The sequence below is a fragment of the Ictalurus furcatus genome, chromosome 20 (assembly GCF_023375685.1).
Source record: "Ictalurus furcatus strain D&B chromosome 20, Billie_1.0, whole genome shotgun sequence".
NCBI lineage: Eukaryota > Metazoa > Chordata > Actinopteri > Siluriformes > Ictaluridae > Ictalurus > Ictalurus furcatus.
In genome coordinates, this window is record NC_071274.1 from 12,128,556 (window position 1) to 12,145,708 (window position 17,153).

Consider the following 17,153-nt stretch of genomic DNA (forward strand, 5'->3'; position numbering starts at 1 on the left):
AAGTACCACTGTCCCAAAAATATCTACCTTGAGAATCATGGCTTCCACTACTGGAGCAAAGACATTCCTCTCCACTTCAACTGGCTGGAAACTCACACTAATCTGAAAGAGAGAGGTGATAAAGCATGAAAGAGTGACCTAGATTATTAGCAGAGTTAAATTAAGTCTCCTGCAGACAGATGTATAGTTTTGCTTGAAAGATTGTGAACCCTTTAAAATTGTAGATATTTCTGCATAAATATGACCTAAAGCATCATTAATTTTAACACGGGTCCCAAAAACAGGTAAAGAGAACCCAAGTAAACAAAAAATTAGACTTGAACATTTATTTATTGAAGAAAATGGTCCAATATTACATCTGAGAGTGGCAAAAGTATGTGAACCTTGCTTTCAGTGACCCCCTTGTGCAGCAATAACTGTAACTAAATGTTTCCAGTAACTGTTGATCAGTCCTGCACATCGGCTTGGAGGAATTTTAGCCCATTCCTCAGTATAGTATGGGCTAAAATTCCTCCAAGCCAATGTGCAGGACTGATCAACAGTTACTGAAAACGTTTAGACTTGCAGCATGACCCTTTTTCTCTTGGGATTCAGATTATGGACTGATGTCCTGATATTTTCCTTTAAAATTCACTGGTATAATTCAGGACTCATTGCTCCATCAATGATGGCAAGCAGTCCTGGCCCAGATTCAGCAAAACAGGCCCAAAACCATAGTACTACCACCACGTTTCACAAATGGGATAAGGTTCTTATGCTGGAATTCAGTTTTCCTTTCTACAAAAATAATAATTCTCATTTAACCAAAAGGTTCTATTTTGGTCTCATCTATCCACAACACCCCCCCCCCCCCCCCCAATAGCCTTTGACTTGTCCACGTGATCTTTAGCAAACTGCATACTGGCAGCAATGTTCTTTTTGGGCAGCACTGACTTTCTCCTTGCAACCCTGCCATGTAAAACATTGTTGTTCAGTGTTCTCCTGATGGTGGACTCATGAACATTAACATTAGCCAATGTGAGAGAAGCATTTAGTTGCTTAGAAGTTACCCTGGGCTCCTTTGTGACCTCGTGGACTATTACAGGTCTTGCTCACGGAGTGAGTGACGTCTTGAATTTCCTCCATTTGTACACAGTCTGTCCGACTGTGGATTGGTGGCATCCACACTCTTTAGAGATGGTTTTATAACCTTTTCCAGCCTGATGAGCATCAACAACTCTTTTTCTGAGGCTCTCAGAAACTCCTTTGTTCATGCCATGATACACTTCCACAAACATGTGTTGTGAAGACTTTGATAGATTCCTTGAATAAAACACGGCGCTGTTCTAAAAGATTCACAAACTTTCAAGCAGCACAGTAGTAACAATAGAACAGACTGATCTAGTGACTGTCTGAATGATAATCACCTGCTCTGCTGTGTCTCTGACAAACTGGGAGGAGGGACATAACCCTAAGAAGTATTTGGGCTCCTCCTCTGCCTCCTCCTGCTCCTGCTTGACCTTGACCCTGCTGCTGTGGACCTCTTTGACAGCAACAATGTCAACAGGCTCGGTGTCTTCCTCTTCTGGCTCAGTCTTCAGAATCCTCTGCAACTGCTCAAGACGCTGGCATAGTTCCTCACCATCTGTCAGAGTAGAGGGACACTCTATACACACACACACAAACACACACACAAAACCAGAGTTCTTACAGATTTTATAAAGTGAAATAGATATTCTCCAGAGTAGCACAGATTAACGTTACAATTACACTTAGTGATCTCTTTATTAGGAGCACTTTCCTGTCACCTAGTCATAGACAATGATGAGACAACACACCTTTTAACAAAACAAAGTAGAGATACTAAATTTCTCAGTCCATACCTATAGCCAATTATTCAGCGTGATGTCAGCCAATAATGATAGTGCTGCCTTTTATGCCTTCTTTTAAATTAATAATAGTTCCAATTCCACAAAAATAAAATGCAAATAAAACGTTATTCTCTCCATATCAACAAGTTGTTTCACAGTAACTGGTCTCGAGCAGAAAACACATTACTCTAATTAACATTAACACATGAACCAAATTCTGAAGAATAAAGTAAGATTTCTTAAGTTACTGAATGTTATTAATTCATATTAACATTGACTGAATTCTAAAAAACCTCCTGTTAGTCTCACATTCACTCTCCACAAACACAAGCATTTCTACTTCATCACTAAACATCAAACTGGTCATATATAATATAAACTTTTTATATATTAACATTAACTGGATATGAAATATACTACTCTACAAATATATTTTTCTGTGCAATATATACTTTTTTTGTCAACTCATCTTCATTTAAATCTTTCAACGGTGTACTGGCCCTTTAATTCAACTCGAGCAGCGTGGCAAATTTTTTTTTGACTTGACGCCGAAACTCCCGCTTCACTGCTGTTCACTTCCGGTGTAAAATTTTAAAAGTGCAGAGATTACAGAGCTTACAAACTGCAGTTTTGTCATCATTCCACATAAAACACATCATCTTTACACACAGCATGAATCCGATGCGTTTTCCTGCCCTCTTTTGATTGACAGGATACAATCGGCCCTGAACATCGGATGTTTTTAAACTATTGACCGATGGCCCATAGCGTGAAAAATAGCCTTTATCAGCCGACACATCGGTGCAGCTCTATGCAAAGTGTTTGTTACACTTTTGCAATACAAAGTGTTTGCTATTTTGTCATTAGGATTATTTTCTTTCAATGCACCAAATTGTGATAATGATCAAGACAGTGTTTTCAGTGTGCTCAGCCCTTAATTTTATGACCACAGACTGTAATTTTCATGTCCTAGCCACTGCAAGCTGAACTGACCATCCAGTTAGGAAATGGTTAGCTATCTTTTAATAGTCATACATGTGAAAAGCATATTTCTAAAATATTCAGCAGACAGATTAAACATGGAGGGCTCAATGCATAGAGAAAACCCTTGGGTACAAAACACACACACAAGAACAGACACACGTGTGCACGTACACGTGATGAAAATAATTAAAGATTTAATTGAAACAGGGGAAATATTTTTTGAGGATCAGCATCCTCTTTGTAAAGCTCTGCTGATTAATCCGTGTCCCTGCAGTAGCAGATTTACAGACATGCACAGGCACTGGGCTGCACAACTACACAGCATTTAAAAACTCTGGCCTCTGCAATTAGTTAATGGAACAAAGGTCAGGATAAAATGCTCTCCAATTAACAGAACAGCAACTGCATTGCAAAATAACAATCATAATCACATTCACTGTGAGCACTGAGGAGACCGGTCAAGCCCATATGTTCTCAATGAGCGCGCTGTGCCACCTAACATATCAGTATTACACCTTAACGAAATAAAAAGGGAAAACAAAAGTGCAACAAGGGTTAAAAGTCCATTCCAGCAGATCAGATTAAATCTTAAATCCTACAGAAATTAGACAAAAGTCATAGGACTAGTACAACAAACAGCTGGAGTAATAAATGATGTCTGTCTCAGCAAAATCTCCTCCAAAACGTCCTTATTGTACAGAACGAAATTAACATGACACATTGTTTTGCTTCAAATGGTTAATTGGATCCTACCTCCCGTTTTTGCATTTGTCATGTTTTTCAACAAGAATGTACACAAAGGTGAAATCTGCATCTGTACGAATATACACAAAGGTTCTAAAATGTTAAATAACATGATTAAAATGTTTGCCTAGTGATTATTGTCAGATGTTCATTTTAAATCCTGACGATACCTCAGCCATCTGTGACTGGGAGTCAAGGGAAGCAAAACTTCACATGCCCTGTGGGTGGAAAGGATGGAGAAATTTCTCTCACCTCGTCGATTAGAAGTGCACTAGTCAATCACAAAATTGTGTAACATTTTAACAGAATAGGCCAGTTCGCACTCTCTGATGTACAAAAGCATCTTTATCTGCCCAATGACATGAACAGTGTTTCAAAATGACTGGACAGCTTTACGTCCCATTAGGTAGCACAATTTAGTCTTTACTCTGCCCAGTATGTAGCTGTCGTAGCTAGTGAGTTCAAACTGAGATCACACGAAGGGTTTTCATTACTATTAAAATATAATTTGGTCGCATAAAAATGTAGCTATTGAGCATAATTACTAATATCATCAGCATTCTTATAAATCACATAATGAGTCATCAAAAATGTGTGTTCTAAATATCAAATCACTCATAATCCTGATATTTATACTTGCCATCACAATAGATAAACGCAAAACACATATGCAAACGCACACACGGACCTGGCTCACTGTCTATCTGTGTGAGAATGTCTTCTATGGAGTCCTCCTCTATGCGCTGGGGTTCAGGGTCAGGGGGTGTGTAACCACGGAGGCGGCACCACTGCACCACTTCCCTGGTTTTAGGAGGGCTGAGGGCCTGCAGTCGTGGGTTCCGGTCTAAAATATCCTGAACCAGACGCTTCAATGCTACTGCCCTCTGGAGCTACACACACACACACACACACACACACACACACACACACACACACACACAGGTAGAGAGAAGGCGAAAGTGAGCACAGATTTGACATTATGCTGACCTGAAACATATTAAAGTGCAATGTCATGTTTCTCAAGCTGAGAAAGAAAGAGCAAGAGCCTCTCTCTCTCACACACACACGCACAAAATACCTCTGCGGCTCTGCGTTTTCCGATGTTCCAGGAATAGTACTGCTCCACAGAGGTAGCACAGAATGGATTGGAGTCTTCAGCTAAGAACACACACACACACACACACACACATTATTCATAAGAAAAATTAAAGTGGACAATTGGAGAGGGAAAAAAAACAAACAAAAAAAACAATCTGCACCCAGAATCTCTCAGATTCTAAAGTGCAGAATCACAATAATTGAGTTTAAATATAAGCAAGCGAGAGCTAGAGGTAGAGAAGTGGCTCACTTTTCTCTGGGACAATCAAAGGAAATTTCTTCACTGCAGCCGTCAAAAGTTGCAACATGGTCTCAATATGTTCCGTACTGAGAGAGAGAGAGAGTTATTATTAACAGTTGTCTTGTTATGAGGTAATATAAACAACAGCAATCAACATTACTATTAAGTGTAAATGTGTAGATGTAACTAAGGGTTAAGGATAAGGGTTATTCATTCTTAAGGTTCTTTGTTACACTTGAATAATGGTGATGTATCCTGAGACTTTCTCCCTAATGCCAACTGGATGAGATCACACTTTACATCAGTAGCCTTAAGAAACACATTTTGCAGATAGATGTAAACAAATCCCTCTGAGCTCTGAGGAGGTGGAAATGTGGAAAATTGACTAAATTTTAGTGTTAAAAATAGGAATGCATACCATTTTTAGACGAGTACGAGTATATGTTTTTTGTGCTCAACGACACAAATACAGATGCCTTGTGGGTCACTGAGCTTTATTTATATTGGTTGCTGCATCTTTTATGCGTTCGATGTTATGGCAGTAGGAGGGCTTAGTGGTTAGCATGTTTGCCTCACACCTCTGGGGTTGGGGGTTTGAATCCCGCCTCCGCCCTGTGTGTGCAGAGTATGCATGTTCTTCCTGTGCTTCAGGGGTTTCCTCTGGGTACTCCGGTTTCCTCCTTGAGTCCAAAGACATACATTGTAGGATAACTGGCATTTCCAAATTGTCCGTAAGGTGTGTGAATGTGTGTGCGCGATTGTGGACCCCGGCTAGGGTGTCCCCCTGCCTTGTGCCCCGAGCTCCATGGGATAGTCTCCATGCTCCCCTGTGAAGGATAAGCAGTATGGAAAATGGATGGATGGATGGATGGATGTAATGGCATTTAAACAGTACCTTTAATAGAGAGCACGGGGGTGGTATCAGTATCAGCAAACGTGGACATTAAAAATGAGCATAACATGCCATGAAATGCACCTTGACTTGCTAGCAATGTGTAGACCCTGGCAAAAGAAACACATGTGACTCATTACTCAGTACTTGCAGAACTGAAGTGCTCTCATGTGACCGTTTCTCTGCACACTTTCTACACTGCTTCGTACCTACAAATACCTTTGTGCGTGCACAATTCATAGCTCAATTTAATGACCACGCTCGCCGATACTGCTCTATGTGCTCAGGTTGGCCGCCCTCAAGCTCTCTATTGAAGATACAGTTTTAACACCACAAGACGTTTTATCAGGTTAGTTGTATTACAGGAAGATGCTGTAGTGAATTGTCTTAATATGCACCTCTTGATATTTAGCCAACTTAAAACTAGGCAGGCATACAGCTGAGCATGAGTGGTTAAGGCTTTACTCGAGGGTCCAATGAACAAACAATGTTTTGATCTAAGAGGTACCATGGATTCCTCAGAGGAGCTGCAACAAATCAAATTAATATTTGAAAATGGTGGCAAATTGTACAGTACCCTATTGGAAACATGAATCAGCTTCTGCTCCAGCCAGTTCAGTGTCTCCCTGATGTCTGCTTCTCAGACCCTGAACAAGTGTGGCTCAGGAAGTGGGGCAGATGGAGCAGGGTTTCCTGAGACTTCTATCATTGCCGCTTTTCCCCTCGCTTTTAAATCACTCATGCGGCCGTGCGCATTTCACTTTCACGCCAATTTGAGGAGATGGTTTCATTATTATTCTTTATGAAAAACACAACAAAACAAATTCAAAGTATTGCCAAATAGGCACTTTTACATTTCGCTTTGAAACCAAATCTTCCATCATCCTCTTGTCATTCAGCTCACCTCACTCTCGTCACGTGATCAATGAAATCTGACACCTGCTGATCTACGCTGACTCATTCGGTGTCAGTGTCCGTTCTCTTACTGAACTAAATGATTTTTAGTACTATTTATAAAAAACAAAACAAAAAAAAACCAAACAAACAAAAAAACAAGTGAAACGACAGCGGGTGCGGTGCAACAGTGGGCAAGTGATGTAATCGGTTTGCAGCCAAACACCGTGTAACACTGGGAACACCGACTATCGCAAGTCTAACACACACAAGCAAACTCGGGCTACTCCAGCACAGGTCAGAATTACGTGTTACCTGCCGATTCAACCCACCTCTCTGCCCATAACTGATGCTTGACCATGCCCATGCCTCCATAATTGCATACATTATGCATAGCCCAAAAACGTTACAGTGAAAAATAAACACAGAAATGAGATGACCGGATTTTTCCAGTTTGTCCGATAAACCCCATCATTCCCAAACACGTTGGCCGGCACCAAAATTTCTTAGCGGAAACTCTGGTGTGTATGTGTGTTTTTTGATTTTGTGTGTTGTGGGATGCTATATGGGCTTGTGGCTTTTATTAACTGGATTTCTCATGTGATGTGCCAATTCTGTGACTGTCCTTACTTAACAAGTTCATGTGTAGTGGTCTCTGTGCCTTGCTCCACTTTAACAGTAGCAGAGGTGGCTGTGGGGAGGGGAGTAGCTACTGTAGATAAAGGGGTAGATGTGGGCATTACTGGGGTAGTGCAGGAGCTGGACAATCCAGGTTCTGTCTTCACTACATAAAAGAAAAAAAAAATGGCACAAACAGTAGATGGTTAAAAAGAATTCGTTTTATACAATGCAGAGATTTATACATGCAGACAAAGCACAACGTGATTCTATAAATATATTTTGACTCCACACTCTTATGGCCATTAACAGAGTACTGTACATGTGTGTCTCACCTTGAGTTAGAGGTGCAGTGGTAGAAGGAGAAACTCCACTCTGAGCATTGGATGCAGCTTTAGAACCAGACTGCACTACTGTACAACACATACACAGGCTTATTAGTCACACAGTTTTTGTCATTCAAAATTCTTTAAAAAAAATAAAATAAATAAAAAATAATTAAAAAAACACATTAAGAGAAAGTCCCAGTTATTTAGAATCTTTTTAATGGATCTATGTCTAAGAAACAGGACACATGGTTTTTATCACTTTTCTCCCCACACTATCTCTCTACTCTCTATTATGCCCCATCACTATGGCAACTGAGAGAACCATTACAGGAAACAGCACATCTAACACTATGATGAGCATGTGCCCTTCCCACACACAGAGTTAGAACTGGCTATCATGTTGCCTTTGGACAGAGGAACAAATCAATCTGAACTGTAATTATAGCCTGTGAGGGATAGGGAGAGAGAGAGAAAAATGAGAAAGAGAAAAGGGAATAGAATAGGTTCAATAGTGGCATTTAATGGAGAACACAAATAAGAGCACTAGAGAAAGTACATGAGTTTCTGCTCTGTGCATTATCCGGCCAAATATACACTGATGAAATATGTTTGCTTCAGAAAAATAACTAAAGAAGCCAAATGAGTCGGTGTGATTAAGAGAGAACATTCTACAGACTTCACAACAAGCATACACATAGGTACATCACTCCAACTCAACTTCTACCCTTATAGGGTCAGAGTGATGTAGGCTAAAAACCTGCAAACCTTTACTAGCTGTTGGAGTGATGGTGGGCAGAGCTTGAAGTGTGTAGGATGAATAATTCTCAGGACTAATATGTAAGAGGGCTTCGCACTGCAGATTTTTACACTGTTCTCTCAAAGTGAGTTTTATTTTTAATCCTGCTTCTTAAAAAAAAAGGAAAAGAGAGATGAGTACTATAAGAGGGAAAGAGAGCTAAGAATAGATAAAGGAATGTGAATAATACATTATAGAGGTATGAAGGAAGAGGAAAAGAAATATGAAGAATAACTTAAAATATACATACAAAAGAAAGGAAGATAAATACTACAAGGTCACCTGAAATACAATGGCAATGAAAAAGGAGAAGAATAACAAAATAAACAGTCAAGTAACTTTATACAGTGGGGGCAATAAGAATTGTACTTTTTTTTTTTTTTTCAGTAAATATATTTCCTATGAGGCTATTCACATTAAATTTTTACCAGACATCAGTATTAACTCAATAAATACGGAAATATAAAGAACTCACAACATTAAAGTCCATATAAAGTTCATGTGAATTGCCTCATTGGAAATATATTTACTGAAAAAATTTGACGCTTTGAATACTCATTTCCCCCACTGTATGTGTAATCAGATCACAAAACCCTGCCATTTTGTGTCAAGTACACCTTCCACCTTTAATGTGATATGGCCAACAACAAAATTAGATTGAAAAACAAATAGAAATGTTTTGAGGGAAAAGTATTTTCTCGGTAAGAGTCTACCAAGGTAGCACATCTTTTGGGATCTTCTGTGCATAATTCGTCATTCCTCAGATTTGTGCTGTGACTGGGCTATTAAATATGCCATAAAAATGGAGATCTAAAATGTAGATCTTCATCTGAAACCATTCGTTTGTTGACTTAGTTTTATGCTTTGGTTCGTTATCGTGCTGGAATGTGAAAATTTTCTAATCTAGGCTGTCTGACCGAGGTCTGCAGGTTTTGTGCCAAAAATAGAGGGAATCATGGACAGCTCCAAATACCGATCTCTCCCAACTACAGCCCCAGTCACAGCTGAAGAGAAGCAGCCCCATAACATGATGCTGCCACCACCATGCTTCACTGTAGGCATGGTGTAATTTGGGTAATAATCTGCCTTGTTTTTGCAACAAATCTTTCAGAATTATGCCCAAGAAGTTCTACATTGATCTAATCAGACCATAATACATTTAGCCACATAAAATGGGGTGATTTAGGATACTTTTTTTTTTAATGTATTATTTTGTTTAAATAAGAAAGGATGTCTAACCATCCTACCCACTGCCAGACATGAGATTGTTGCCACATGCAGAAATATTCCTGTAGCTCCTTTAATGTTGCCACAGATCTCTTCATGGCCTCCTTGATAAGTTGTCAACTTGTAATTTTGTCAATTTTGGAAGCATGTCCTGTTCTTGGTAATGTTATTGTGATGCCTCATTCTCTCCACTAGAAATGTTGATGACGACCTTCACGGTGTTCCATGGTACATCTAACGTTGGGAAATCCTTTTGTACCCCTTTCCTGATAAATACCTTTTGACAGTGAGATCCTGTACATGCTTTGTAAGCTCTTTCAGCAGTTGGACAAAACGAAGATGATGTCAAGAAAATCCTACAGAAAAAGCTGATCTTTATTGATTTACTTCACTGATGACAGGTGTATGATAATTACTTTTGAATATGAGGTTGAATGTGATTGGTTAATTCTAAGCACAGTCACATGTCCCATAAAAAAGGGTGTGCACACTTATGCAACCAGGTTCTTATAAGTTTTTTTTCTTTTTCTGTCCTTTTTTTTTTTTTTTTTTAAACTTTTTCTTTTTTTCCTCCTAAAACATTTCTATTTGTCTGTCACTTGAATTTTGTTGGTTGCTATATATAAAGATGGAAAAAGATCTGAAATTATATATCTTGGTTAAATTTTTTAATCACTACAAAAAGGTAGAGAGACCTCAAAGCAGACAGGAGTAAGTTACACATGGTTACGCATAAAGGGTTGAGGTACAGTGAGACACATTTTCATCTAAATGTCTAAACTTTCAGGGCACCCAAAACTCCTACTGTTACTCCTGTTGGTTGTAGATCTGATTTGTTCTGTATGCTTTAAAATTTTTTCCTTTAGTGCATCCATTCAGGTTTCTACAGACCCACATGAAAGAAAGTGAGTGAGATTGCGTCACCTTTTCCCACAGGCATGAGGATGGTCTGGAGGCCTGTGGAGGCTCCGCTCATGCTGAGCTGCTTAAGTTGGTTAGCTGGAATTGTCAGCACTGTCGGTTGTGACCCTGACTGGCCAGAGTGTAGCTTTAACATGCCTACAAGGTATTAAAAACACACACACACACACACACACACACACACCAGGTTTTTGAAAGGCAGGTTTTAGCAGTAGTAAAGGATGACTGTGTTTTATACCTGTATCATAATTTTATATTTAAAATAAGATTTGTAATCTTTCATAATTACAACCATTCTGGTTGCCTTGATTTACTACTAGCACAATGACTTCTGTTTTAAGCTTAATCTTTAATTATAAACTTCTTCCACTTTCTTACACAAACATCCTTCTCATAATTTGAACTTCAGTCAGAAAGTCAGTCACCTGAAATTGCAGCTGCTGTCTTCCCACTGACTGTAGCTCCTCCCACTAGAGATGCAGCATTGACCAATGAGGGACTGGAGCTCTTGGGCACACTCACTACCGCTGTCCCTGCCCCCTTTGACAGGCTGATAAGCGGCATGTTGATGCTTTTAGACACTGTTACAACGGAGCCTGTGTTTTTTGCTACGTTAGCTGCTGAGCTAGCACTCTTAGCAGCACTGATTACTGCAGCCTGATTGGCTGCCATCAGTACAGGGTGCTGTGCAGCTGCTTTAGTACCTGAGGAAGCAGAGGACACTCCGGCTCCCTCTGCTGACTGGAGGGTGAAACACAGAAAAGAGAGAGAGTGAGTAAGTGACGCAAATCTCTAAAACAATAAAGGAAATAAAAGGATTAAAGTGTTTTACACGTTCCAAGAATAAACAGCAAAAATGCAGAAACAGCACAGTCTATTGCTTCCTCTTTTGTAATAGCCTTTTTTTCTACCATCCTTGATTTAATCTGAAGGCTCCTGTGTTCTGAACCAACACACAGTCCATGAACATGTATTTCACCTGCTGAGAACTGGAGGTAGAAGCAGGTGAACTAGAAGTAGTGGCTGTGATGATCCCCCCAGTCATCCTCAAAGTGGTACTGCCTGGTTTGGACAAGTGTGCAGCTGTCACCGTCTTCACCGATCCGTCAGACAGCTTTACCTGAGAACCCTGGGAGCCACCAACCACCTGCCAATCAAACCACACACCATGACATCTCAGCCAGTTTTGATGGAACTTAAACCAATAATTAGATCCAAAAATCGCTAATGTGTTTAAACATTAACATGGTTCCGGTGCACCTGGTTTGGTATTTAAAAAACTGAATGGAAAAATAACCAAGAACCAACTGATTCTTTAGTGAGATATTTCTTACAAATTCAACAGATACTTGGTGACAAAGCAAGTACAAGTTACAGACTTGTGCTTTGGCTGATGCTATTTTGATTATGTAATCATGCTGCATCCTCCTCAGAATATTGGATAACAGCAGACTGACACACAATACTTTGCGGTTTCTGTAAAAGAGCTGGATGTAAACAAATCTGAAATAATGACGACAAATTTCAACTTATAATCTAAATTTATAAGATTCTATCTGACAGTTTGGCAAAAAATAGTAAATGTTATTTGCATGCAAATGAAAATATGAAATATTGCTTAAAGTATCAAAACAGTATGAAGACAAAGAGCTAAATCAGCTTTGGGCAGAAACTTAATTCTCAATAAGGTCAAATATATTAAAATGACATTATTGCCAGGACCTCATAATTCCAAGGTCTTGAAATGTTGCCAGTCATCATGGCATCTGAATATAAATGCAGAGTTTACCAAACAACTAGAACACACATGAATTCATTTGATTTTTTACTTAATCTTAATTACAAAACTGACATCTCAGTTTCAGTTTGTTTACATATTTTTTTTTCTCCTATTTAAAATAAAAAACAAAATAAAGCATTCAGCAGTATAACGTGAAGATAGTTTAATATAACAGAACAGGACCGTTTCAGAACTTGTGCGTTTATTTTCTACCTCACTAATTGCCAGATGGATTGTGTATGCTTTGGATAGCATCCCAAATCTCTGCATGTGTAACAGGGGCTGTGTCAAAATGAAGCAATCACCATTGTTGAGGCGCGGCACTTTGAAGCCACACAGCTGTTATTCATGCATGTACATTTTTGTATATATTTTTTTTGATCACATTGACCACAGATCAACCGCTTCCATCATTTACACAACACTTGATGCCAAAAGCATACAGCTCCTTCAAAGCAGTCAGAACGCAGCTCTCTGCGGCTCTTTAGCCATACGGATCAGCACTAATACAACCAGTGGCACTTTCCGCCAGACACAAATCTGTTTGACAAATTTCTATTTGTGTCTCATTTACACTTCCTGCAGTTTGTACAGAAATAAAAGAGAATAAATAATTTCAGAGTCTTTGTGATATGAAATAAAATAAGCAATGAAAGCATTTGGCCAGGCTTATCTTTCTTTTCCCCCACACCATGTATTTCTTGCCTGGATCTCTCTGACAGTAATGTTTAAAAGGTTCATCTCACTGTGAGACCATCATCCTGAAATCAACATTTCAGTGAGCTATGAATAAAAAAAAGCTTCAGTTCTGAGGAGAAGAGTGTGTTAACATTTCTGTTACAATGTTAGTTCGGTGCTTTGTGCAATATAAGGCAATGACTAAAAAGAGTACTAGTAGAAAGAACAAAAGTAAGACAGAGAGGATTAGGGTTTGTGTGCGTGTGTTATATAAGCTAAATTAAAGCTCAGGCTTTTTTTTTTGCCTCACAGCAAGCACATGCATTAACTTCAGATAAACCGATAATCAACACACACACACAGCTCTGAGAATGAGCCCTGGAAGCACACTGTAGGAGGAGAATGGGAGAGGAAAGGGAAAGTGAGATCAATAAATGGATTTGACCAAAAACTGTGTCAGGGAAAATGAGAAAGCAGGCAAACAGAAAGAAGATACACCACCACAGCATGAGATCACCACTGTACTACCAAATACTATACAATCAAAATTCTAAAAGTCCAGTATTAATAACCTACTAACCAGTCTTCTACAAACAACATTTCCTACCAAAAATAATCCGTTTATTTCATTATAGTATAACTAGTCCTTCACTAACAGCAAGGGATGGGGATTATTTCCAATATGTATTGGAATTATACAGTGCTATTTTTGAAGTGTGGAGAACGAAAGGACTTGCTCATGACCCAAAACATAAAAGTTCATCAATCAAGCATGGTGTAGGTAGTGTAATGGCTTGGGCTTGCATGGCTGCTTCTGGAACAAGCGATCACATATTTATCAATGATGTTCCTGTAAACTTCTGAATTCATACTGCTGCTACCATCCCGAGTTACATTTTGTCTGTCAATTTACAGAGAAATGCATCCAAATTAATCGAGAGGAACTTTATCATGCAGCAAGAAAATGATCCAAAACCCACTGCCAACTCAACAAAGGACTTCATCATGGGGGTAAATGTGGAAAGTTTTAGACTGGCCAAGTCAATCACCAGACCCAATTGAGCAGCATTTCACCACCTGAAGAGGAGACTGAAGGGAAAAACCTGAAGGGAAAAACAACAACTGAAAGAGGCTGCGGTAGAAGCCTGGAAAAGCATCACAAAAGAAGAAACCAACAATTTGGTGATGGCAAAGAGTCGCAGGCTTGATGCAGTTATTGCAAGCAAGAGATATGCAACCAAATATTAAATGTTATTTACTTTAATTTTATTTCAAGGATTATCTGTTCCTATACTTCTGCTCACAGAAAATTGGGTGGTCTGATACAAAAAGTTCACTGTTTTATGTTGTTTAACACATCGAGATGTAAAAACCAGGATATAAAAGTTGAGATCATAAACTCTCGTCTCATATCCATCTTTTGATCCAAATCCAAATGTTTTTGGTGTACAGCACAAACAAATGAATTGGCCTTGCCATTCCAATAGTTTCAGAGGTGACTATATTTTTGCCCACCACTGTTATGATCATACTAAAATGTTCAATAGTACTTTCACCAGTAAGCTGTTTTGCTACAACATAATAGAGTGGAATTGGCAAACAAACTGTCTAAAGATCCACACACTAAGAATACCAATAAGATGGCACTCGTATGCGTATTTGTCAAGATACTGTTTCCTGGGCATGAAAAAAAACTCCACCGTCTATTTTATAAGAATGACTTGTTCATGACGCATACCTGAGCCAAGATGGCCGCCTTCTGTCCTGCTGTGACCCGGATGGCCTGCTGGGTAACGGAGGTGGGACTAGATGCGGCATGACTAGTGGAACTGGCTGTGCCCTGTTTCCCAGAACCCCCTGGTTGGCCAACCAGAAATGTGCCCTGGAAAGATCAATAATGAAAGGGGTCAGTAGAGTATAAACGGATAGTTAAACGTTAACTAACAATTGGTTTTGTGTGTATGTATATATCAGAAGAGTATGGGTGGGGTGGGTAATACCCAAAAGACAGAGAGTCTGACAGATAAAGACTGATAAGAAGAGCCAGACACATACAGAGGGATATATCCTCTCCCCTCAAAACTGTACACAAGAGGAGTGCGAGGAAACATTTACATAAGCATAACAGCTAGCCAAAACAGCAAACATTTTATATGTAGCTTTGTAGTCCAAAATCTGAAAGTAAAACTACACAAGTATATTCTTTATATTCACTGGACACTTTATTATTCATAGCTGTACACCTGCTAATACATGCAGTTATCCAATCAGCCAATCACATGGCAGCAGTACAATGCAAATATTATGTACATGCAGGGCAGGAGCTTCAGTTAAATGTCAAACATCAGAATGGGGAAAAATATTATCACAGTGACCATGGCATGATTGTTGAGTCCTGATGGGCTGATTGGAGTCTTTCAAAAACTGCTGATCTTCTAAGATTTTCTCACACACACACATGCGCACACACACACACACACACACACACACACACACACACACACACACACAAGTCTCTAGCACAGGGGTGTCCAATCTTATCCGGAAAGGGCCGGTGTGGGTGCAGGTTTTCATTCCAACCAAGCAGAAGCCACACCTGAGTCTGTTGAAAGCCAAGATCAACTGATTAAACAGGTGGAATCAGGTGTGGCTCCTGCATGGTTGAAACGAAAACCTGCACCCTCACCAGCCCTTTGCGGATAAGATTGGACACCCCTGCTCTAACGTATACACAAAATGGTGTGATGCCTGTAGGCAGTTCAGGTGGTGGTGGTAGTGTAATGGTGTGGGGAATGTTTTCTTGGCAAACACTGGGCTTCTTAATGCCAATCGAGCACTGTTTTTATAACACAGCTTATCCGAGTATTGTTGCTGATGGCGTGCACCCATTTATGGCCAAAATCTACCCATATTATAATGGCTACTTCTAGTATGATAGTATGCAGCACGTCACAGAGCACAAGTCATTGCAAAATAGTTCCAAGAAATTGACAATTAGTTCAGTGTACTTTAATGCCTCCCTAATATCCAGATTTGAATCCAAGAGCACCTTCGAGATGTGGTAGAACAGAAGATTCACAGCATGAATGAGCAGCTGACATACAATTATGTGATGCGATCAGGGCAACATGGACTAAAAACTCAAAGGAATGTTTCCAACACTGTGTGGAATCCATGCCACAAAGAACTGAGGCTGTTCTGAGAGAAAAAGTGGGGTCCCAGTATTACTGTGGTGTTCCTAATAAGGTGGCAAGTGAGTGTAAATCATGTACTGTTATCCATTATTCTGAACATTTAAACCAAGCAACAGCCTGGAAAATCTGGGTAAAATAAAGAAATGCAGAAGTCTGTCAGGTAAAAAGGTATACAGTTCAGGGAATAATTGAATCTCTCCAAGCTCAAATTTGAGTATGTTTAAAAAGGCAACAGCTTCATTGTTCTGCCAATGGATGATTGCACGATAGAAGTACCCAGTAATCAGACACATTTCATACACAAATATAAATGCTAATGTAAGCCTGCAACTGTATTTCAATCGCAAAATAATACACTTGTTACAGATGACAAGACCGTGCTGGACATAAAGGAATACAAAAGTGACTACCAAAAGGAGCGCTATTATTGACTTCATTACAAAAGTCAGGAAGATTTTCTACACATGACAAATAATGAGACAGCACTGCCAAGCTCCTCTGTGCTGCACTGGTATCATGTTTAATGCAAACCAGCAAGAACTGCTGAAGCTTAAAGTTATGGAAAAACAGTGAGAGACAGAGCTGGACCTGTGTTTGATGGCAATTACACTGTTAAAGCATACTGCAAAAATCTAGAAAAGGTGTGAAATGAAGCACAGCCGCAGACAGGAAGTTTAAGGATGTATCCATATCACTGTTTCATTTGAGAAGGAATAAATTGAGTATAGGAAGATTATGGCTGTCGACTTCCTTTAAGAAGTGTAATCAACTTTTAATTTGCCTACTGTCTATAATAATGCCCATTTCCAATTCAGCACAGAAAACGTGACTGCAATAAGGCCTAATAAGGGCTAATAAGGGCTGTAAAAGAAATACATTTTGCTTGTATGTCCTCAGTTGTAAGTCG

General features: G+C 39.4%; 1 protein-coding gene across 4 annotated transcripts in view; it reads right to left on the bottom strand.

Moving 5' to 3' along the window:
• The window catches only part of yeats2 (YEATS domain containing 2), a 59,844-nt gene that overhangs the window by 6,400 nt on the left and 36,291 nt on the right, over window positions 1-17,153 (bottom strand). For all 4 annotated transcript variants that reach the window (XM_053651769.1, XM_053651771.1, XM_053651770.1 and 1 more), the window contains 11 exons: window positions 14,791-14,934; window positions 11,574-11,741; window positions 11,020-11,335; window positions 10,598-10,732; window positions 7,657-7,734; window positions 7,334-7,487; window positions 4,927-5,003; window positions 4,657-4,736; window positions 4,267-4,468; window positions 1,407-1,645; window positions 28-102 (listed from right to left, as the gene is read on the bottom strand). In XM_053651769.1, coding sequence (XP_053507744.1) covers window positions 28-102; window positions 1,407-1,645; window positions 4,267-4,468; window positions 4,657-4,736; window positions 4,927-5,003; window positions 7,334-7,487; window positions 7,657-7,734; window positions 10,598-10,732; window positions 11,020-11,335; window positions 11,574-11,741; window positions 14,791-14,934 — 1,668 coding nt within the window. The remainder of the gene's footprint in view (window positions 1-27; window positions 103-1,406; window positions 1,646-4,266; window positions 4,469-4,656; window positions 4,737-4,926; window positions 5,004-7,333; window positions 7,488-7,656; window positions 7,735-10,597; window positions 10,733-11,019; window positions 11,336-11,573; window positions 11,742-14,790; window positions 14,935-17,153) is intronic.